Source organism: Thunnus albacares, chromosome 4, assembly GCF_914725855.1.
Source record: "Thunnus albacares chromosome 4, fThuAlb1.1, whole genome shotgun sequence".
Classification (NCBI taxonomy): Eukaryota; Metazoa; Chordata; class Actinopteri; order Scombriformes; family Scombridae; genus Thunnus; species Thunnus albacares.
In genome coordinates, this window is record NC_058109.1 from 24,343,321 (window position 1) to 24,368,082 (window position 24,762).

Sequence of the window (24,762 nt, forward strand, 5' to 3'; positions counted from 1 at the left end):
TTTTTGATTATGGGCACATTCAACTTTAGAAAAAGGTTTATTTGTATGTATTTGACAGGCAAATAAATAGTGTTCAAGGACTATTGGAGAGCATTTTGGTGCAACATCCCAAAACATGATTTCATCAGCCCTCAAAATAACCTGATGAATCTGTTGCCTCTAAATATGAATAAAATCACTATTTTACTCCTACTGTATCTGCTCTCTGGATGTTCTTATAATGTATTAGGTAAATGATGTGTTAAAAAAAAAAAAAAATCATCTCAGGGGATTTCTATCCAAACCTGTCCACGCTGAGTTGCTCCAACAGTGATGATTCATGAGGCAAAAACAATCCAAATAGATTTTGAAAAATGTTTATTCTTGTTACCTACAGAAAAAAACAATCAAAGGAAGAGGGGGAGACATGGACAGAAAAGGAGACTTTATAGAAAAAGAGCTGGGCAACATTACTTTGAGAGGAATGAAAGCAGTATTACAGCATCCGTATTAATACAATCTATTATTTTCAAATCCAACGCCTTAATGTGCAGTAGAAACACCTGAAACAGAGCTTCAGCTTTCATACACCTGGAAATCACCTGAATATTCTTCAAAGAATTTCCAAAAAAAAAAAAAAAGCCTTCAATCATTACTGACAGTCTCTTCTGGACACTGTACAAAGCTTATGCTGCAGAGAGGGAGAGATTAAAGGCCAACTCTTTGGTGCAAACTACTGTACACACTGGACCTGGATCCACATATAGTTTGACTGTTAATGCAAGAAATGATACATCAAGCCTTTCTTACTGGGCAAAAAGTAAACCAAGTATGAAACAGCAAGTTTTCTTTTGCCAGCTTGTGCATGAAGCAGAGAAGGAATCTGCATGTTGTTCACATTATCATGTTCCAAGTGCTTTTTTTCCCCAGGACAACATGAAACAATGTTGAAACGAAGAATAATACCTGTAATATGACAAATCTGCAATTTCTGAGTGTGATTTCAGATCAGTCTCCTTTCTTCCTGTCCAGCCTGTATACAAATGTACAAAAGTGTTTTTTTCCCCAAGGACAAAGCTTACTTAGTGCTAAGAATGATACTAGTTTCTCTTCATGCCTGTTAGCATTACACAGCTATTAATTCGAAGAATTAACAAAGCTAAAGGCATAAAAGCTGGCATGGCAAACTAGAGTACACACAGATTTGGCTTTATCAATGATCTAAAAGATAATGGTATGTGATTTTCATGGCAATGTTTGAGTTTTCATTGACATTTTGTCAACTTCCTTTTAAATCCATCCATTAACTATCTAAAAGTACCACAAGATCGGACAAAATAACGTGCTGCAGAGAAAGAGCTGGAAAAAGAAGAGAAATAACAAAAGGAAAAAAAAGTAGATAAGTATGCAGCCAGTAAAAAAGAGCCATAAATACAGGAAGAAGACGACCTTGGGTTCCCTCTATAACCAGTGTAATCCATCATTTTCTGGACAAAGACTCAGCAGCAGTCTCTCTCTTATTATGTGTAGTTAAGTGTGTGTCGGAGCATCTGAGAGCCATGACAGGAGGATGCAGGCACGATGCAGTCACAGGCTCTTGCAGACATGAATGTGTTTTGTTTACTGTATGTTTTTGAGGCCAGAATCTTCAAACCAAATGGATCCTTTCACAATATTAGGGGTAAAGGTGTGCATGGGCGGCCTCTAGGATGTGAGCCATGGATGGGAGAGGCACTGGGCTGCTGTGGCCCTCCTTTCAGGCACCAGGTCCAGCATGGGCAGCAGGAAGCTGCTGAAGTTGTAGGCCTCCTCTTTAGACCACTCGTACTTTTCTACCAACACGTCGAGCAGACCCCACGGCTTCAGCTTGGTAATGTGACGCAGATCGCCTGGGAGAAAAGGCATTTAAAATACATTTCAATAATTACAGTGATGAATGTTAGGGTATTATGTAGTATTTAAAGATAGTTATTGACTCTCTGGGATTGAAATAGCTGAACTGGATTTAATTTGCAAGTTCTGTCCTCAAACGGAGCAGGTGGTTGTTCCCTTGAGCCATCAGGTGCTCAGTCTGAAACAGTAACTTTTGCACTGCATACCTGAGTTTATTTTAAGGACACTCTGGATTTAGCGACAGCAGACAGCTGGTGGCGAGGCGGGTGTGTTTACCTTTCTTGGTGAAAAACTCCTTGGAGTATTTGCCTGACAAGATCAGCTTCCGAGGAACTTTACCCAGCAGCTCGATGATCAGCGCTATGTGATCTACAGGGAGACAAGACAAACACACAGAGGAAAATGAGAGAATTTAGTCCTTTCCGACTAATGTACTCAGTCACCATTGTCACAAGTATTTGGTCTTCGCTCTGTAGATTTTTCAGTCTATGATGCCTCAGATAAATCTGTCATTAACAATCATTTCAGCATGTCTAGTCATTATTACCCTGTAGTTAGAGCCTGTAATCTTACATTTTGATGGCACTAACCTTCATCTCTGGAGTAGTCTTCTCCAGAGTGGGGTTCAAACAGATAGTCTCCAGTGGCAAGTTCAAAGGCCTGAGGAAAAAACACACATGAACTCAACAACAGGTAGATACAGAGTAGTATTTGAATAAACCTAAGAATGGATTTAAAGCATGTGTGTTTGTGCATCTTGTCATGATTCTTCAAAATCCTTTCAGAGGATTGTAGATTCAGTCTGAGGGTCAGTGACCATCTCCTCTCCATTAACAATGAAGGCTTCTCTGTCTTTTTATACTTCCCTCCAACAACAGCCTGTGTGTTTGAAGGCTGTTTTTAAGGAAAAGTTTTCCAACTCCGGATCTACAATCAGGCTTTAATTAATTCAAATATTCTTGTGTAGGCAGCAAGGTCAAACTTGAGGTCAAACTCAGTTAGTGGCGGTCAAGCTCCTCAAGAGGTACAAATGAGCCAATAAAGGAGGAGACGAAGAAACTCTTAAGGCTATACAGATTATGTTTTGGTGCAAGGTGTGAGGTGAACATGGTGTAACAGTTTAATTACTCCACAGGGTACCTTAAAAAGTTTAAATAACTTCAGTTTGTCTTTCCAGCAGGTGTTTATGGCATCAGTTCCTTACAGTTCTGCAGGCATTTGTATGTGTTTGTATCTGTTTACCATGCAGGCTGTGCTCCAGATGTCTGCTGGTGTGCTGTAGCCGGATCCTATCAGCACCTCAAGCGAACGATACTGCCGTGTCTGGATGTCATCTGTGAAATGCTTATGCTGTGGAATGGAGGGAGGAAAAGGAAAAGGAGAGCCATTTTTTTTAAATTGTTTTTTTTATTATTCAAATAGGTCATATTTAAAGCACAGGGAAAATTCACAGTGGACAGACCTTTCAAGTTACCAGTAAGAGTCCTGAATTTAAAAAAAAAAAAAAAAAAAAAAAAAGTGCTAATGTATATTTGTACTCACCACCCAGCAGGCGTTGCCCAGGTCAGCAATTTTAACCTGCAGCTTGTCAGCATTGATAGGCTCCAGCGGGTTTACCAACATACTGCCTGATGCTCCTGTTAAAGAGAGGAGAGGAGGGAGACAGAGACAGAAGAGGATGATGTAGAAAAGAAGGGGGAAGGATGACGAAAACAATTAGACACATGGGAGAAAACAAAGACAGTATGAGCTAATTGGTTTTGTTTTGTTTTTTGTCCTTCCTGTTAAGGGAGATGCTTTTGTTTGTCTGAGTCACTGTCATTGTTTTTTGTTGGTGGTGTTCTACTTGGTTAACAAAAAACAAGCATAAATAACAAAACTCATCTTCGGGGTGGGCATTTTGTGAATCATAAATATAAACCAAAACTTGAGGCTGCTACTTTGCAAGTATGAGAGCTTACAGTTCACAGTAGAGGGTTTCTCCACCAAGTAATCGGTTAGCGAAAACAATGTATGTACTACATCTCTTAGCTTTACTAACAACCTTTGTTTTCTAATACAGCCTGCTCACCTCTGTCTCTTTCTGTAAACTGTACAGCCGGTTGATGGGATACTACAGCTGACGCTATACTGGATTTTTTTCCCCCTCAGTGTAATGGATATTGAACTGATGTGTATACTGAAACACATTATGATTTACACTGGACTGTATGTGCTGTTATACACCTTTAATAAACTCATGTTGTTGAATATGACATCAAATAATTCCTGAAGTGTGAAAAAATGTTCCATGACAACAAATTGCACATTTCAGTGCAAGTGTGAGATAAAAACATTTTCTGAGTCATTTCGATTTATTGAGTGTTCTAGTGTATCCCTATCCGTAATTCTGCAGAATTCCTGGAGTGGCCACATATTAAAACAAGATTGTTAGTTAGAGGAAATGTGTAGAAACATGCATAAGACATCCAAAACCCAAAACATTGTTTTTAACCAACCATTTTGGCCGTCTTCCTCATCATCCTTTCTTTTGTTTTCCCCTTGAGTATCCATCTCCTCCTCCTTCTTCTCTGCCTTGTCTCCCTCCTTTAGCTCTACAGTGACAGAGTCTGGGCTGAGAGAAGCTGGGAGCTGCGGTGGGTCGAGGTTGGGGTCCATGGATGAACCGTTACAGGTCTGGCGGTCTTCTTTGTTAGGTAATGTGTCGTCTGCCTCTGTTTTGGTTTCTGGTTGGTTTGCGTTCTGTTGGTCCTCCAGTTCCTCTGTGGACTTCTTGGTCCTGTGTACCTGGCTCTCCGGGCTGGCCTCGCTCTCCTGTGTGGAGGCGTGGCCATTGCAGTTCACTTCCATTCTGTTCTCCTCCTCGGCTGCATCCTCTCTCTGTTCATTTCCCTCAGACATCTGCTGGGGCTGCTCGTCGGGAGTCGAGTCTATAGCAGAGAGAAGCATGGATTATTTAACTCAATTTCATTCTTTATCAAGATACACGTAATGATTATTGATTAGAGCTTATCCCAGATATTATCTGTTCTTTCTGAATGGTTTTTAATCCATAAATTCAATCAAAATCTTTAAATTAAATTGAATCCAGTCAATCACCTGTGATAGTATGGTTAACGATGTCCTGCAGTGTGGCAGACATAGAGAGGGTAGTAGAGGAAGTTGTATCTTCTGTGGTCTCTGTTGTCGTCTCCTCATCCTCCTCCTCCTCTCCTCCTTCGGGTGTTGCTCCTCCCTCCATCTCCTGGATCCTCTTCTCCAGCAGCTCCGCCTGCTTCTTCTGCTTTTTCTTCATCTTCTTCTTTTTGTTCTTTGACATTTTGGCCACCTTGGCAAAAAGAACAAGAGGAGAGAAGTTTTTATTCTGACCTGACTCGCAAATGTATTTTGCACAAAGTCCTTGTATCACTTGATGACAACATAACTTACTGGTTTGGGTGCTGGGGCTGTGCTCACTGTAGGAAACAGGAAAAACAAGAGGATTACATTAGTGAACGACATATGTGGCATATCCATCGCCTCTCTATAATTAGTATTCTGCTCGGGTGGCTGAGTTGATTCACACCAAGCTGTACTAATAGACTGTGTCTGCGGCGGCACCGGGCTCAGCGGGAGTCACACACTCCTCTGAGCAAGCTGGTAATTTCCATAACCAATCTAGTGGTGACTCATAGCAACACACAGTGAACCGCTCCTCTTTTATTAGCAACTTAAACATGCTTTTAAGTCAGAATCCTCAAGTTTATGAACACTTACTATATATCACACACACAGGATTAGACCATAGAGCTGGAAAATCATCTTATTCCCAATTTATGGCCCATTTGTGCCTCTTGACAACACTATATTGAAAACATTTTAGGGCTGCCCCCTAAAAGTCGCTGAGACGATAAATCAGTTGATAAATCCCTGAGTCATCTGGCATTTTTTCAGGCGAGTCGCTGCCTTTTTTTTTGACACGTCATTATACACAGAGTAACACAGCGTGACAGCATGACAGGCTGCAAACTTTTACAGATTCTTGTCACTAAATGACCTAAATACACAACTGTGATGGAAACAGAGAGAAATAATGGAGACAGAGGACAGTGTGATACAGAGCGGCTGTTTCCTGCTCCAAGCTCTCAGCTCCGGTGTTAAATGCAGTGAAGTCGGCTAAACTCCTGTTTAAAAAGACATAACAAGCGTCTCTTCCGTCTCCTCCTCTACCATCCAGTGTGATTGACTCATCAGCTGACAGCGCTGTCAGCAGCCGGCAGGAGAGACACTCTGTGCTGCGCTTGGATTTTATAACTGCACTAATACCAGGACGCACACGTTTTATTTCTCTGATTGGAAATCTGATGTTTTCACATCAGAGATGATGAACAACAGCATTAAAACACGAGTCTTACAGATAAAACATGTTGGCTGTGTGCCTGACTGTACTGTAACTGCAGTAACTGGGCGGAGACATGAATAATACTCTCATAGGAGGCTGTATTGAAAAAAACAAATTTATAATGTAATGCTGTTTAGTATGTAGAAAAAAAATAACAGCTACAACAAGTATAGAGAAATATACACATCACTGTCCCTCCTGCCTTCCGAGTTGATGCATTGGTCTAAAGTGCCGACTGTGAAAATCCTGAGATGGGGACAGCCCTAAAATATTTATTAATTAAATGAACAGTTTGAGTCATGTTTAAGTATGTTAACAATTATTGATGATAAGGGCTTATATTTGTGCAGTGAACCACTGAATAAGTAAAATGTCAATCAATCAATGGAAAGCACTGGACCAGCTGAAAAATCTAAACAGCAAACCTTGTCAGAAAGTTGTCAGAAAAATGCAGACGAAAGCACAAAACTTGCTTAGAGGAGCACTGAGAAGGGAAAGGTTGTGACCTGCAGAACCGGAGGGAGGTGCAGCGCCAGTCTTCTGCCACTGCGTCGCTTCGGCGGCCATTTTCTTGATGTAGGGCTCATTGACAGTCAGAAGAATATTCTCTGGTTTGATGTCTGTGTGGATGATCTTACACTTAGTGTGGAGGTAGTCTAAACCCTGAAGAACCTGCAGGGACAGACCATAAGAGTAAAGCATGTCATGACAACCGTAGAATTCCTCAACCCATCAGGGGTGTTGTGGTTTTAGACTACACCCAAATAAGTGAAATACTTCAAGTGTTATTATTATAAAAATACAGTTAATACTGTCTCGCAAAGATGCACTAGTATTTTATTTTTGCCAGTGTTTGATAGCACTGACCTGTCTGACACTGCACCAAAACCAAAGCATGAAAAGACTATTTTCCCATTTGAAGGGTGATTAATGATTTAAGTGATAACTTGTTTTCGTGCAGCTTTACAGTACCTGTCGTATGATGCTTTTCACACAGGGCAGCGGCAGGCCTTGATAATTTGACTTGATGATCCACTTCAGTAGGTGGTATCCCAGCACCTCAAACACCATGCACACATCTGAGATCCAAAGTCAAGGACTAATGGAACAGGACTTCTAATCTGACTTTAAATCTGAGCAAATTAGAGTTTTCGCAACCGACAGTGGACCTAAGCCAGTAAAACTGATAAAGCACACACACACACACACACACAACATACACACAACATATACATATCTACATCATTTTTTGTTGGGCAGCTGATTTAAAGTACAAATGCTTGTATTTGATACACAGATAACTAGATTTTGCAGAAGCCAAGCTTGACATGGACTGTTTTCCAGGCACATACATTGACTTTAATAACCTTTCATGGTTTTTCCATGACTGTGGTAACAATTTTTCTATATACGCCACAAAAGTTAACTTTGATTTCCAGAGGATGCTTGGGCGTACTGCCTGAACACACAGCTGTAGACTGGATGGCGTGGGAGAGAAAGGGATGGCACGAGTGTCAGTGCATCAGGGACTGTGACACTTAAGGACGTGCCAAAGCACACAGCTAGATGCACATCTGTGAACCACAAATAGCAGAGCAGGGTGTGAATCTGGGGGTGTACTAAAACTGAAGTAGACTTTAGAGAGCCAGATAGAGGACTCAATAATTCTGGCAGATCTTTGGCTCATCTTTTAAAGTAATGCGGACAAATGTTGCCCCCGAGGTGATGCAGTCTTACCCTTGGATACTCAACACTAAAGTAGCTATTTGGCCTGGAATGAGTGTAATCAGTATGTCCAAGCTGTCACATTAAGACAGCAACAGTAGGAAAGACAAAAATGGAAAGATGCCAAGCAATTAAGTTGCTATTGTTGCACTGTTTCCTTCCTTCACAGAATGACGGGTCACGATAGCTCCTGCAAACCCTCCATCATGTTAACTAACAGTTAGCAAACTGGTCAGTATGCACCATCTTAAAGGCACTCAATTTAGTACATTTTGTATACAGTCATTTGTGTCAAATGTTATCTTTATTCAGTTTATGAACAAGATATCTCTTTGCAATAGCTGCAACTTAAAACTGTGGACAATAATATTGTATATATTACTGTATTGCTGTATGATTAGATGTGGTGAAGAATGTAATGCATGTTAGGAAAACTACATAGTAGATTTTTGTATTTTAGGAAGACGTGAGATGTCACTTTTTCACAAAACAACAGAGGATACGAGTGCCATTCATGCCAGAAATTTTGAAGTCGTCTAGAAGCTGCACCACTTTCTCTCTGCTGGGGTCACTGGGATCTGTGTTTCTCACCTGGAAAACACAGACACACATACACACAATTGTAGGAGTTGTGGGGTTTGAATATAGTAGTCTTGATGACTGAGTGTCTTACAGATTTGAGCAGCTTGATCTCATCCAGGGCCGTCTCTGTATAATGTTCAGCACTTTTCACAACCTTCATGGCCACAAAGCGCTTGTCCCTGAAAATTACACACAAACACACACAATCAGTAATTTCACTCATCACGACCACATAAGCTTCTTACAAGAAAGACGACACCAGGCATTTAGAAACCATTATACCATATATTATACCATCATTTCCTACAGGTGCATGATACTCAGTTGTTGCTGATCAGGTTTTATATAATTCTCATGCATATAATCTATAAATATTACATATGTAGGCGACAACATGGCTGAAATTCCTGGCTCTTTCTGTAACTTACTTATGAATACACACAGCAACCCTTAGCTCTACATGCTAGTCGGTCACTTCAACACTATTGAGAGAACACACTTCTTTGCTATCAGCAACTATGGCTTCATGAAGTCCACCAATTCTGTACATTTCTGTCCAACTTCCACATAGTTAAGCGGAGTCAAGAGGAGCCAACTTACTGGATGTCCCAGGCCAGCCACACAGTGGAGAAGTGCCCCCAGCCCAGTTTACGGATCACATGATATCTCCCGTTGAACAGATCTCCAATCTTCACATGATGATATCCACCTGTCCGAAGAAAGATATACACAGATCTGCTCATAAATGTTTTTTTATTATTGTATATTGCTGTTTTGCAAGAGCATATTTCAGTCTTCTCATAATTTTAATCAGGTTTAGTCCAAGTTCATCTGTGTATTATTACTGAAATATATTTCAATCCTGATAACAATGAACTATGTGAGTCAATGCACTAAATGGACTCAAACATACACAAACACATTAGATATCTGAAGAGAAAACTGGAATGAGATTCGTACCCCTGCAGTAGTCGTTGGGGTCCTCCTGCTCATCGTCATCAGAGCCCAGGATCTCCTCGTCCTGCTCTGGGAGGGGAGAGTCTGCCTGACCCGGCTGAGAGCCGCCTCCACGACCATGAGGCTCTGGTCTGGGAGAGGAAGAGATATGGTGAGATTAAGAGAAAGAAATTGGAAAGGCAGGCGAGGAATGTAAAAGACAGGAAGGAAGGAGGGAAGTGCAAAGGGTGACAGTGGGACAAAGGGTTAAAGACATTGTTGGAAAGGCCCAGAGAGGAAAAGAGTGATGCTGAGACGACAGAGTTACAGATTCGAGAACGTGGTTTCCATATCTCATTTTCAGAGGCAACGCACCCTACGCTTTAATCCAAAGAAACTCATAAGCGATACAGTAGATAAGGATCGATTCTAATTTCACCAAAATCACAAGCAAGCAAAGATCCCATTTGATATTTCTGTGAAAACAGAACAGTCATGTAAGCACAAAAGGACCAAAACGAAGAGCAGTGAACATTGTATTAAAAAAAAAAAAAAAAGAGTACTGTAATGTACTGTAATGCTATGAGCTGCTACTCTGACTCTGAGATATCAATACTGAGAAGATCTGAAGATCAATCAGCATCTAGCATTGATACGGGAAAGTTTCTGTTACAAAACTATGTCCAGAAATCACAGTAGCCATGTCTGAACAAGACTAAAAGTCTACGGCCACACTAGCAGCTCTGTAAATGCTAACAAGCTGATGTTCAGCAGGTATAGTGTTTACCATGTTCACCATCTTATTAGCATATTAGCATGCTAACATTTGCTACACCAAATACAGCTGAGGCTGATGGGAATGTCATTAGTTCTGTAGGTTTCAGGCTAGCGTGGCAAAAAAATATGTATCAAGTTAAAGTGACACATTTTTTGGAAGTTGTGATGGATGTTAAGATATTTCCAACAGCTTCGAGAATATAACTGCAGATCATTTTAAATCGTGTCCGACTCTGTAAATGACACCAGTAACACCTTAATTGAAGTGGTAGCTTTAAGGGTATCTTACACAGCAGCTTTCTGTAAACATGTTTAAATACCAGAGCCATTTGTTGATGGTTTCAGCCCTAAGAAGGCCGACAGGAGCATCCCTGTTATTTAGTCACTCTAAATTAGTCAGCATTTGGGGTAAACTGCTGAAAAATACTGATAAGTTTAGTTAGATGTGTGTTTTAAGAACAAATCAAAGTGTCAAAATGCATGTACATACAAGAAATGTATACATGAAGCTACAGTTTTCTTTTTGACTGGCTATTCACTACATTTTGTTGAAAACACTGACGTTATAAGGCTGCAGGTTTGCACACGTAAACTCAGAAAGGCTCAGACAGAGACATCACGTCACCTGTGGAGGCCACAGAAACAGTGCAGTAGTAAAGTGGATCAGACCAGCTAAGTGACCTGGTTATGAGAGCTGCTGCAGCGCTGGACATTTTCAACTCATAAATCGTTTCTCACCTCTCCTGCTCTCTTCGGTCGAGAAAGTCATTTTAAGCTGTGGCAAAAATAGCAGACACTGGACTCGGGAACTGCATATTTTTCCCTCGGGCAGCTCCTTAATTGTAACAACAGTGAGCAATAAAAGCTTCATAACATTTTAGTACCACCAAATATTAGGAAATCTGAGGGGTTGTTTTCAAAATGTGTCTATATATTACTTTTGCTACATCACACAATGTTATTTGATAGGTTGTTATAAAAACTATTATGGCCGCGTTGAATCCAGCTTGTAGTCCTTATGCTTTCAAGAATTAGTAAGAATGAATTAATATTTGGTCTAGAACTTCCGTCTGACACACATTATCATTATTAAAAAGTGAATTTTGAATGAAATTAAAACAAATCAGCCAAAGATAAGCAACATTTTTTCTTTCAAACCCACCAACTGAGGCTGGAGCATCATCACAAAGAGTCCTTCGACCAAGACCTAATATCATTAAACATTAATTGCTGAATAACTGATGGTGATTCAACAATGCTTAAATGAGCAGATTGTGTTGTGTGAAACTGAACATGGTGGATTAAATTATTAAAGCTAATTCTCCAGTTGCTCATAGAGGACAGCTCACTGGAAGCTGACAGAGACTGTGTGTGTTTCCCTAAAAAAAAAACACAGGGTTGGAAATCAAACAAGTAAAACAAGCAGCCTGTGCAGATGGTGAAGGTGTAGCATGTCACTACTATCAGCACTCCAGAGGAAAGTATCCAGCTGCTCCAGCTGCACGTAGCTGTGTCAGTCAATAGAACATGCCATGAAGGACTTGCACACAAGTCCCATTACTGTCCCACATAATCATCTTTAGAGCTCAAACAATTAATCTATGAATCAATTGATGCAAAATTAATTCACAACTATTGTGATAAATGATTAAGTCCTTTTTTTCAAGTAAACATTCACTGTTTCCAGCTTTTCACTGTTTTATATCATTGTAAACTGAGTGTATTTGTGTTTGAACTGCTGATTTCAAGACGTCACCCCAGGCTTTTGGAAACTGCGATGTGCATTTTTCACCATTTTCTGACATTTTATGGAGCAACCAATAATCGAGAAAATAATGGCCAGACTACTTTATAATGAAAATAATCATTAGTTGTCCTTGTTTTTGTGATGTGTTTGGCTGATTATTCACTTTTGGATCAACTGAACACTGTTTGGTGTGTTGAAGCAGCTGCACACTTGGTGCTGTCCGTGGTGCTGAAGGAAGAGACTGAACTGTCACCAGACCTTCACCATCAAGTCACAAAGACACATGACCAATGAACAACACAGACACAGATCAACCAATCAGTAACAGCTATAGCCACGCCCCCCCACCCTTTAGGCCAACCAGTATGAAGCAATTACATGTATCATCTAAACCAAATGCAATTTCATACAAATTCTTCTTCATCTTTCAGCAAAATAAGCTCAACTTCTGCTTGGCTTGTTGCTTGCTGCTTAATGTTGTCTTAACACAAACAGCTGCACAAAAACTAAATTTAGATTTGATAAAAATGCTAAATCAGGAAACAAGACTAGGAATCTGGGCCAGCATTCCTGCACAGAAGGCATTATTATCCATTTCTTTATGTTTGAGTCCTAATAATGCTTTACTGTATTACTGCAGAGGATGGCTGTGCAGGTAAGAATGGCCAACAGCTTCCGGCAAGAAATCATGTTATGTCTATGCAGCATGAACAGATGTTGTCTTCACAGGAAACACTGTTTTTCTTAACAGCATTTCAATCCTCAAATGAACTCTCAGTGGTCTTCCATACAAACTCTCTGCTGCACATTTGGACTTGAGTTATTGAGTCAAATGGAAAACACTGGAGATGGTGCTGAGGAGGATTTACAGCTAATTAAAGCAAGTTAGATATGATCTCTTAAGCTATGAGAGGGTCTAAGCAGCTGACTTTGCCGTACATCCAATCGAAGAAAACAGTTTACTGGGAACTGTCACTGCCTCTAAAACAGTAATTTAACGGTAGAGGCAACAAATTCAGTTTGATTATTTCGGTTGAGGGTACTTTGTTGTGATCTGCCTGCAAACAGTGTAAAAGTCATTAGGATTAGCATGGCTAGCTAATCAGTTCATTGGCTTAAGCCTGAGTAGAAGGACCACTTTGGATGCATCTTAGCAAAAACATGCTTACAAAGCTGCATCATGTTCAGCTGCCTGCTGAACTCTACTGTTTGTGTTACTATTCCTGAGGGGAAACAGGGCAATTATGATGCTGAGATGAAGTCAGAGGTGTAGTGATTAATTAATAAATTAGGTCTTTTGCTACGAGTTAAGTCCATCAGTAAATAATCAGTGTTTGTTAATTCTTCAGAGCAAGGTTTTTGTTTAGATAAGGATTTATGTTGTTATGCTGTGACCGATATGAAAAAAAATTTAAGAATGCAGTTAACGAAGTTGTATCCTGCAACATACAAACCAATAATGATGTATCAGTGATAATCAAAATATCATCCAATAATATGGGCCTGCTGATATTGATTATCTGGTTCATGTGTAGGAGGCAACCAAAAAGATTCAGATTTATATTCATGCTTCTACATATTCACCCATCTGCTGTGAGATTTTTCTCTTGATTCTTCAAAAGAAAAAAAAGGTGTCACTGATGTGGGAAAACTCACATTATTTGATTTGGTCAGAATATTTAAAAAAATGTTTGGGTCTTTTATTCAGTGTGTTTAGATTTGAAAAAGGTAGATCATGCTCTCATTATAGATCGTTGTTACAAAACACAACATTTGTGTGTTTACATTTATTCAAACACTACCTGGGTCAATCTCCTCCTTGTTTTTCACTTGCGCTTAAAGTAAAAGACAATTTTCCATTTTCTCTCCTGCTTGCTGTCCCTCAAATCCTCAAACACAAAAGCGTTTGAGTAACAATAACTTCCTGATGAATATTTTAAAAAAAAGGACTAAAACTGCGCTTTGATGTGCTGGCTAATTTCTGTAATTAAAGCTGTGACCAAATGTATTTTCCAACAACCTTTTTTCTCCTGGCAGAGATGATGACAAGATGAAATTAATATTAGCCAACAAAATCTGACTAAATCTCTTCATGTTAAAGCTGTTGAAAACAGACAAACAAACGTTTTAAAAGACTGAAGACAAAACACACAAAATATCTTAACATTATTGATGAATGAGATTGACACATATTGTTTAAAATCTGGCTCACAAAGTTTTTATTGACTAATATATTGACCTAAAATAAGACATTTAAAATACAAACTGTTTTCATTGACTAAAAATAGATTTAAATGTTGGTGATTCTTCATGGCTATGACCAAAACGTCCAGTTTTTTTCTGTTGAATTTATTAGTAAATATTTAAGATAAAGCAACATGAACATATGTACCTTCAAGGACTAGATCTAAAAACAGCTTCCAAAATTAACACTATGTTCAGTAAGTAGAGGGCAAAAAGACATGAAGAAGAAAGAGAGAGAAGAAGAAATACAGAGTTATGTATGACTTAAAAACAACATTTTGAATTCAACAGGAGCATTCCCACATTCAAAGCCAACACACTGTGCCTTTCAAGTTCGTGCAGGCGAGTGTTTTTTCTCACCGTGGTACACTGACAGTTAGACAGAGACAGTTCAATGCCCTCTGTCCACCAGATAACAACAACATGAACAATCAGGATACTTCAAGGACTACTGCAACAATCAAAACACCTGGACCTAGTGAGCAATATATCAATATGACATCGATATCATGATATGAGACTGTTCCAGCTGTTCTATTATTTACCTTTTCCCACTTAGTCATTATATCCACAGTACTGATGATCATTTATCAAAAATCTCATGGTGTAAATATTTTGAGAAAGCACAAATAGTCATCTCTAAAATATTGTCGCAATATCAATATTGAGGTATTTGGTCCAACATATTGTGACATTTGATTTTGACCGTATCACCCAGCCCTTCCTGGATCAGGATGACCTGAAAACGTCTCTGGCTGTCACGACTGCCCACACACACCCACAGCACTCTTACCTGCAAGATGCACGGATGCCCATGGGACGTGATGAAAAGAGGACAGGAGAGGAGGAGAGGAAAAAGTGCAGGTGTTAAAAAAATCCTCTCACTCCATCCGCTGGGTGAAAAAAGAAAGAGGGCTCAGAAGAGGACCAGGAGAGTGAAAAGTAGAGTGGAGGAGGAGAGAGCGATCACTGGTGATAACTGAAAAAGCAGAGATTACAGAGGAAGGGGGGTGGCAAACAGAATGAGAAAAGGAGGGAAGAAAGATGAAAGAGAAAGAGGATGGAAAGGAGCAGAGAGTGGGGGAGTACGAGTGAAGAGGGGAGAGGAAGAGGAGACAGAGGAGGAGGAACGTAGAGGCTCTGCTGCAGGCTCTGAGTCCTGGAGCTCAGGGCAACACACTCGCCGACTCTCTCGCTCACTTTTTCCTCTCACAAACACTAACTGCCTCTCTCTCTCTCTCTCTCTCTCTCTCTCTGTGTCTCTGACCGAGAACTCTCCTTGGCTGTCGTCAGCCTCTGGTCCGGCCCCCTTCACTGACAGCTGGGAGATGATTGGGTGATGCGGCACAGCACTGCATTGCAGGTGAGGGACGACATCAGCACCCCCCTCCTCCTCCTCTGACCAAAACAACACCATTCCTTCTTTCTCTTCTTCATCTGTCCATCATCGTCACCCTCCCAATCTTATATGCCAGCCACTGTTTCACTCCTTTTTTTTTTTTTTGCACTGAAACAGCAATGCTACTGAGACAGTTTGTTGCGCACTCATTATGCCCCAGCCTCTGCAGTTGTTGCTCTTCATACTGAAGTGCTAGAAGCCTGTGTGAGGTGTTTCAGCATTTCTCTGCATCTACTCAAAGTATTTTTAAGAAATGTGTGCCAGAATTTTTCTGTTTTTTCTATCTGTACACAACGCCTATCTAACAAATCAAGTTGCACACTGGAGAAGCTTCAGAGAACACCAGAGGCATGAGCCCAAGTGTTTGACTGCCATTTCCACTGAATCACTGTCAAATAACTCTTTGGCTTTATCTATATAATGTTTTATAACATTTTTTCACTCTGAAATGTATTATTTGACCTTTTAACTCTTGGAAAGAGTTTGTCATGGCAGTATGTGACTTTCATCTCACCCTTATTTTTATTTTTTCCCATCTGTGACTTATTAATATAATCTTCTCTTTCAAAGATTATGTTCCTTTATTTTTGCTGATTGTACAGTACTCAAGTTTTGGTTTGACAAATGATAAGCAACACATCTGTTCTCAGGTCTGAGCTGTCAAAGATTTACACAAACATGTCCTCATTCAGAGCCAATGACGAATAATGAAGTACTTCATTATGTGGATCAAGTACAGAAGTGAATGCTTGTAAGTCATCCGTGCTTCCATCAGAAATGAATATTATTACTATGCAGCAGCAACGGATATCAGTATTGGTGCACATCCAGATGTTGAGCTAATAGATTTTAACATCCCATTGCCAAATAATACTTTATTTAATTTTGTCAACAACAAAAAAAATTCTACATTTTATTCAGTGAGTCAAACATCTCCACAGTTATCTTATATCAGTGTTGTGTGTTTAACATATTTAGAAACAAAAAAAAGAGGCTTAAATAGCAATTACACATGTGAGGTATTTACTAACCACCCTGCTGGGCTCAGTGGTGACACGCAGCACCTCAGAGGCTCGCTCCTCCTCACAGCACAGTTGGCACAGTTTTGTAACTCTGAACAAATCCTGGTGATTCTTGCATGTATTAGTGGCTTGTTTCATATTTTCTAACAAAGATACAACATGTAACATATATCACATGTTAGACAATAGACCTTTTTCCACAGCAGACTTTTTTTTGCATTGCATAGCACGAGAAGCACAGGTGTAATTAATAACATCAATAACGAGCTGCATCCCATTTCAGGGACCTGCTATTGTGCACGCCCTGTTACTGACATGACTTACTGGGAGCTTTAACAGAACTGAGCCATCGTTAACGTGATTAGTGACACCTGTGCTTTTCCTGCTATAATATAAAAAGGTCTTTTTAGTGGCTGTTGGAGGGCATTTTTCTGCTATCAGTGGATGAAAACTCGTATTATTTTTACAATTAGTCGACCAAGAAAAAATTAATATGCAACTATTTTGATAATCGAATAAATAGTTTAATTATATTTTCAAGCAGAATTGCCAAGAGTTTTCTTTTTCCAGCTCCTTAAATGTAACAGTGTGCTAATATATTTGGATTTTGGACTGAAGATTAGACAAAAAGACCTGTGAAGATGTCACCTTGAGCTCTGGGAAGCTGTGATTGACATTTTTTCACCATTTTCAAACATTTCATCAGATTCATCGCTAATGAAAATAATCATTAGCTGGAGCCTAAGTGACATCAAAAACGAATTAAATAACTACCTTTTTTCACAGGATCACAAGCTAATCCCTTATTTGAAGTGACTTCATCAGACATTAGATTAGATTCATTAGATTAGAGTTGATGGTCTCAATTTTCATTTTATGATGAAGAAAACTCATGAACTTCACTTCAAAATAGAAAAACAAGTGCAAGAAAGCTTCTGTCTCTCTCTAAAAGATGGACACTAGATGATAAAGTACACAATGTGTGCAATGACACTAATGAGAAAAATAAAGTCCAACAACAATCCCCAATCCAATATTTAACAAACTTGTACACCTCTTTAAACCTTTTCACATTAGCTGGTGCTGAAGCTGTCCTGTACAGAGTCTCTAACGGTCAGTTTTAGTGCGGCCTGGACCACATTTTCCTATGGGCCATAGTGATTGTGCCAATGAGGGCTGAAATCTAATACAGACCCACCACCACTTGACATCTCCATCACTCCTGTGCACACATCTGACGTGACAGCATGTGTCAGCGTCTCCTGGTTTCTCCACCCATCCAGCCCTATCAGATCTCCAGAGCAAAAAGAAACAGGGGCACAGAGGAAGAAAGAGTTCTTGGGGGATGGAATGTGGCCAAAACGTTATATCCTCTCCTCCTCCCCTCCTCACCAACCCTTCAGATATAATCAATGCCAAGTGCCTGGGCAGCAGAATGAAACAGCAGCACTAGGTGACTGTACTTAGGAGCTGAGGGTGCATTGCACAGAAATTGTGTATGTGTGCTGCAGTGTTTTCACTTCAGCACTCCAACACCTGCTTTTTAAGGCATACAAGTGTTTCTGTGTATAGAAATGATGCCTTTTCATTTTTTTTTAGCTCCTGAAATGTTCTTAGGTAGCTTTTATTTTCATGTTTGATGCTACACCATTTACACATTGCAGAGCTATGTAGTATGAAGGAAAGTATAATTTTAAGGAACACTATTAAAATGTTTCAGAGATTGCATGACTAATCATACTGAGAGAAAGACACACAGCTGTTTATACCACAAACCCAGTTAGACTAATGCAGGTTTTTTCTTGTACTTCACAAAAATTAGTCTCTTTGCACAAAAACCTGAAAACCCATCATCTTCATGGCCTGAAGCCACCTGCGTCCCCTTTACATATTTTTTGCCACTGACTTGATGGTTAGTTAACCTGCAGGGTGAGGACAGAGAGCAAGAGAGAGAAATAGAGACATAGAGCTGTAGTGGGCTGCAGATGATAAAAGATTTGAAGGCTTATGTAATGAACTGCAGCTATGGCTGAGAGAAAACACAGAGAGAGAGAGAGAGAGAGAGTGAGAGATGAAAGCAAAATACAACAGAGAGCAGCAGTGCTGGTAAATACTCTGCAATACAGGCTACTCCTTTTCAGTCTCCTGAATGCACATTTAGTCCTAAAATTACATCTGAGGCACTGAAACAAGTGGTTTCATGTCTGAAGTGATGCAAAAAAAAAGATACTGTAAATCACACAAGTGAAAAGGATGAGATCTTTCAACAGATGCCTGCAAAAATCCACCAGGGACATCATCAATCCCCTCCCTGCTCACACACACACACACACACACTAAGCAAAACACATGAGCAGGTAGTCAGGTACCTCATAGAGCGACAACAGTCAGCATCTGCTCCTTAATGAAAAATGGATCAGCCCATCAATAAGTCAGCCAAGCTCTGTTTAAACTGGCATCTTTAACACACACACACTCAAACTAAAACACTACTACCCTGACTCCCTACATCACACATTCAACCAGCGGTGCAGACATGAGCAAAGCCTCAAACTTGCTTTCTCTTCAAAGCACACACGCACAAGATTTGTTGTGCTACTCACTTGCATGTGAGACCACTGGCTAGCTTCACCACAGCTGTATTGATGGAGAAGATCCAGTCCAGGAGCCACATGACCCGGGTGACACTATGCTTACAGCTATGTTACAACCAGTCTATAAATGGGCTAAACTGGGTCGAGTGGCACATCAAAGCTAACCAAAGGCTGCTGTGACCTGGGTCCAGGTCTGCGCTCAGCTCTCCTCTCCCCTGGCTGTTCAGCTCAACAGTAGCTGCTGCGTCCTCTCAGCACAGCAGCCACAACAGAGCGACTGACACGAAAGAGTGGGAGGGAAGGAACGTGATGGGTGCAAGGGCAAGAGAGAGCGAGATAGAGGAGCGAAGATATTGATTTATGCTTGGATGCTTGTCGCTTGCTTGATGGTAATCGACTGAAATGATGCATTTTCAACTGAACACTGTATGTAAAATTTGACGTGTAACATTTGGTAGTTTTGCGAAAATGTCAACTTGTCACACAGCGGTGTTTGTTGAGTAGGAGAATAATCCAAGTGGAGCCATACTGTCATCAAAAATTAACGTTAATTCACATTTTGAGTCAGAATGCTGTGAAGACTATGTTGGTGCCATTTTTGTTGTCCCAGAAATAAACTTAAAATTACCACAACAAGTAGGAGAAACCGTAGCCTAGTAACAACAGAAAAGATTAGTCGTCCAGCTATGAGCATCAATTTAGGACGTGATGAGGCTGCTGTGGTTAAGTCAAGCAATTATCTAAAAATGCTAAGCTTTTTTAGATGATTGCATGATTATTGCATGATGATTTTACAATAATTACTGTAAAAAAAAAAAAAAAAAAGGCAGGAGAGGAAATAAGAATGTTATTTATCATCAACATAGACATAACATTTAATATTCAGGGTTTGTGCCAGAGTGAACCATTGCAATAATGTCCACCTTAAAACATGTACAAATACATAACAAGTAGACAACTATACAGCATTCACCACTAAATATAACTACTTTTACCTGTAATGATTAGAATAATTAAAAAGTAACTTCAGTTACTGAGTAATATGGCTATTATCACTAAATGTGAGCTAAAGTAAATTATTGTGGTTTTCTACATAATTCACAGGTGAATTATCAAGTTCTTTGAAGTTGATTAAAATAAAGGGGTGCCCCTTTCTCGACTGTCCAATTTTTGCATCATATGATTTTATCATTTTCTATAAATTCTCTTCTGTAAATTCTCAGAGTAATCGAAAAACAAAACATGTCTGAAATATATCTAATATCAATTCTCATATCATTTTGTCACACTCACAGTATGAACAATTTTCATGGTATTGTTTATTGACCTCCTCGGATGGAGCAGTGACCCCCTAGAAAAGAACTGATGGACCCACTTGACCCTCTCCTGAACAATACTGGTTCAAAATCATTTTGCATGTTTATTCATGGGTGAATGACCGGGTGGGAGTCGGGTTGAAAAGGTTAATAATGTGATGGCTTTATTTGGCCAGAGATAACTGTCAAGACTACTGAGCGACTAAGCATAAATTAATCTTTATAGAAAAAGAGGTAGGTGGACTGGCGTGTTGGCAGAGAGCAGGGAGATGGGTAACGGTGTGATTAGAGAGATAAGAGCACAGAGGTTCAGTATATTTATATAGCTCGCCCAGGAGGAAGGAGATGAAAAGTGAGGTGAAGCCCAAACAGGTTGAAGGTTGAGTCTTAAGAGATGTGGAGAAGCGGGATGGAGGGCTGTCTTGCAAATTTACGAGATTATCAGTCATTATTATTAGTGGTTGGTGATACTGTGGTCGGCAATGATGGAGAGAGTTGATAGAGACAGAGGGGTGAAATAGAGGACGAGGACTGATGAGAAGAATAGAAGAGATACTCTTATCTAACATGACAAAAATCACATCATGATTTGCAGGTGCAGCAATCAAATATCTTTACTCAGGTAGAGCAAGTAGGTGACTTCAGCACAGAGAACACAGTGGCTTTATGTTAGACTGGTTCCTTTCAATTATCCACATCTTTATCTTTTTTTTTTGCTTTTTGTTTTTAGCAGTGTTGTCCTGCATGGGGATCTAATGGTGTTTGTTCGTTTCAGCACGCAACATTTTTTCAAAGGATGTTCATATGGAATAAATTTGCTGATCTTACAAGCTGCTGGACAATCAGCATATTTCTGGCAGCATTTAGCCTCAGGTAATGTCGACACATCGATAGTGACTAACTATACCTTCGAGTGTCATAAGATAAATAGTTTAACTAAATTTCTAAGTGACTAGGTGCCATTGCCATCAGCTCATGGACATGTTATTAATAACTCAATTTTCTTGTTGTTTTTTAGTTTAATAATTTAATCATCCATACTTTTTTGTTTAAACATTTAGTTTTGAACAATAGCGAATTGTTTCGTAAGACGTGGAAAGCTCCAAAAACGGAGTGGAGTATTTCTCTTCCCTGGGCATCGCCTGTAATGTGTAACCAATAAATGTTTATTCTAATTATCTAATTAGTTGAGAGAACGGCGAAATGCTGGCCTAAACAATGCAACAACTATTACAAAAGAAAACATAAAAAAATCCAAGCAGCTATTCCAAGCGAGGCCATTTAAGACATTCCTGACAGTTCTTGAATAACTGACATTTCAGTCAGATACACACAACAAACTGAGCTTCACAAATCTGATTTAGTGCAAGACATGTAACATTAAACATCTTACAGACGTTGCTGAATTAACTCTCATTAGGTTGTTGGAGTGTTGAATTGATTTGGATCTCATCTCTCAGGTTTATTGATACTCTGTCAGCGTTCAGCATAAACAAACAACCTTTCCATTTTACATGTTGGGCTGAACATAACGAGGCTGGTCTGTTGTTTTTGCTGTTGATGTTATTAAAAGCTCAGTTGGCACAAATACACAGTTGGCTCTGTTACCTTTACAGTGCACTCCATGGTTTACACATTGTCATAATAACTTCAGCCACATGGAGTTGTTGTTGTGTGGTGCCTTGGGGTCATTTGCATTTTTTTAAACATCATTCTTAGTTTAATTTGCATATAACAGAAATGCCCCCTACCATCCTGAAGTCAAAGCAGAATACACAACAACAGTTATTGAATGATTTGTCTAACCTCAGATACATTTCACAATACATCATGTGTACCTACAGTACCAGTCAAAAGTTTGGACACACTTAGGGGGAGTATACATACCACAAACACACACACAGAAGTCTATATCAAGGTTCCTGTATCTTTCATGTTTTATATGTCAAGTCAAATCCACTTAAAGGGAATCATTAAAAGTACTGACTGGGATTAAGTGACTGCCATAACCTAAATAATAAACTACTTCAGCACTTGAATGTCAAGGTCATTTGTTTGTATTGATGTAGTTAATTTACTCGTCCTTTAAAGGACCAGTGTGTAGGATTTAGTGCCATCTAGTGGTGAGGATGCAGACTGCCAACAAATGAATCACCCTCCCCTTCCAAGCGTGTAGGAGAACCTATGGTGGCGGTGAAACTTGCACAAAATGTGAAAGGCCCTCTCTAGACCCAGTGTTTGGTTTGTCCATTCTGGGCTACTGTAGAAACCTGGCGGTACAACATAGTGGCCTCCGTGGAAGGGGGGCCATTCCCTCTGTAGATATAAAGGGCTCATTCTAAGGTAAAGGAACCACAATTATTCTTATTTTTGTGGGATTATACACTAATTAAAACACACTTATGAATATTATATCCCTATATTTCTGCCAAGTTTGTTCTGCAAGATGCCACTAAATTCAGACTGCACCTTTACATCATACAAAGTGTTGCAACTCACAAACTTGCTCATAGGTACACTGTGATGCTGCATCTCCCAAAACCAACAACACGCACCTTCACCTGCATGCTGCAAGCAGGGCAACTGCATATCACATCATTTCATGTCAGCAAGTCATTACTAGGAGCAAAGTTTTTCAGCCAAGTGAGAAAAAGCAGTTTAGCAGTGCTCCTGAGTGAACCTCCTGCTGTGTGCTTTCTAGCCGGCAAGTAAACTGTGAGATGAAAACAAACAGGGAGAGCTTTACAACTTACTTTTTGCCAGGTTTTCTGGGCCTTATCCTCTTCTTCCTTGCTTGCATTGCGAGTACTGCAAAGTAGAGGCGAAAAAAATAATAAGGCTTAACACAACAACTCAACGCCCAACCTCACCCATATACCTCTGTTTCTCCACCTGCTTTAGCTATTTTGTGCTTTTAGAGAAACGTCCGGCCTGCAGGTGCAAAAAAACAACTCGTAGTTACGGGTTATATTAGCCACTGTATGTCTGGCAGGTTACTTAGCTGAAATAAAAGCCTCTCAAACAGCTCAGTAAACCGGCCTCGGCGGTGTGTTGCCCCTTATAAGAAGGCATTTTAAGTTAGCTGCTAACAGTAACTTGGTGCTTTTCATTGTAAATACCACACATAGTTTGTCCAGTATCTTGTGGAGCACTGCTACATTTGTTAATAACGCTGAGGACCCTGTTTCTTATTTATTTCACCCAAACCTGTATGAAAGTTTTGGCGCAGACGATCACATGCTAGTCTGATGCTACAGCTAGCATGCCGTTAACACACTCACTCACACACTCCGCAGAGCGCATGGTCCACTTTTACTTTTCATCAACTGTTACGTGGCTTGTTGAGACATTAGTTGTTACAATCCTTATGAGAATTAATCTGCCAGAGAAATGTCTAGGAAAACAGCGAATGTGTTACAAGTAGTGGGTGTAAAAAAAGCATTTCAGAGTTGTTAGCAACGTTACCTTTTCTTTCCATGCTGATAACAGGCAGGAGAAGAGTTGCGTTCACGGACTGTTGGAAATGTCGAAAGTCTGAAGTGCGCGAAAATGAACGACCCAACAAACAGAGTGGAATGAGCTACACGGGACGGAGTGAATAGAAATATGCTGTATTTATTGCATGTATACTGTGTCTGTTGTATTTGTATAGTATCTTTTTGTGAACCGAATATTACCCATTTGGTCATATTGGTTATTTTATAGCTGCAGCGCAGCAAACCTTTGAGACGTTCACTTCCTAGAAAGAGTTATGTAGTTAACTACTTATATGCTGTCAAATATTATTTCATCATGTATTATTTGCACTGCAAGTAAAAGATTTGAGTTCACAGTTTTTCACGTGTCCTAAAACAATAGTCAGGTGCCCAAATGAACACTGAAACAGGTTTTTCTTGCTGCAATCATTCCTCCTGTTCATACTGACCATTAGAAGATCCCTTCATAATGCACTTACAATGTTAGTGATAGAGGGGACAAAATCCACAGTCCTTATTCTGTGCAAAAATGTATGTAGTTTTTTTGAAGCTAATATGAAGCTTCAGCCATCCAAATTAGTCAAATCAAGTCAATATCTTTCAATGTTAGTCTTTTTAGTGCTAAATTCTCTCTTTTTGTTACTATACTTCCACTGCAGCTCAACAGGAAAACACTGTCCATTGAGACACT

At 39.8% G+C, this 24,762-nt stretch overlaps 1 protein-coding gene across 5 annotated transcripts; it reads right to left on the reverse strand.

Moving 5' to 3' along the window:
- Positions 1 to 340: 340 nt before the first annotated feature.
- srpk1b (SRSF protein kinase 1b) lies at positions 341 to 24,161 on the reverse strand. Of its 5 annotated transcripts, none has more exons than XM_044348247.1 (16): positions 24,061 to 24,161; positions 23,349 to 23,403; positions 9,521 to 9,648; positions 9,161 to 9,269; positions 8,652 to 8,739; positions 8,482 to 8,569; positions 7,226 to 7,332; positions 6,760 to 6,925; positions 5,302 to 5,327; positions 4,972 to 5,200; positions 4,371 to 4,802; positions 3,415 to 3,509; positions 3,115 to 3,222; positions 2,463 to 2,532; positions 2,149 to 2,241; positions 341 to 1,868 (listed from the first exon to the last, which is right to left on the reverse strand). In XM_044348247.1, exons 1-16 carry the CDS (start codon positions 24,071 to 24,073, stop codon positions 1,684 to 1,686), a joined length of 1,992 nt encoding a protein of 663 aa, XP_044204182.1. In that variant the 5' UTR covers positions 24,074 to 24,161; the 3' UTR covers positions 341 to 1,683. The 5 variants fall into 5 exon arrangements, with proteins under 5 accessions (XP_044204182.1, XP_044204185.1, XP_044204181.1 ...); XM_044348250.1 differs by having other exon boundaries at positions 23,345 to 23,403; positions 24,061 to 24,077; XM_044348246.1 differs by lacking the exon at positions 24,061 to 24,161 and adding an exon at positions 23,877 to 24,042.
- Between the last annotated feature and the right edge of the window lie 601 nt (positions 24,162 to 24,762).

Bases quoted from the DNA above. Each gene is read 5' to 3' on its own strand.
- srpk1b (XM_044348246.1), bottom strand. From the start codon at position 23,898: ATGCGCTCTGCGGAGTGTGTGA. The intron at 6,926-7,225 runs GTACTGTAAAGC...CTGTCCCTGCAG, and splicing joins TGAAAAGCATCATACGACAG to GTTCTTCAGGGTTTAGACTA. The intron at 5,201-5,301 runs GTAAGTTATGTT...CTTTTTGCCAAG, and splicing joins CAGCCCCAGCACCCAAACCA to GTGGCCAAAATGTCAAAGAA.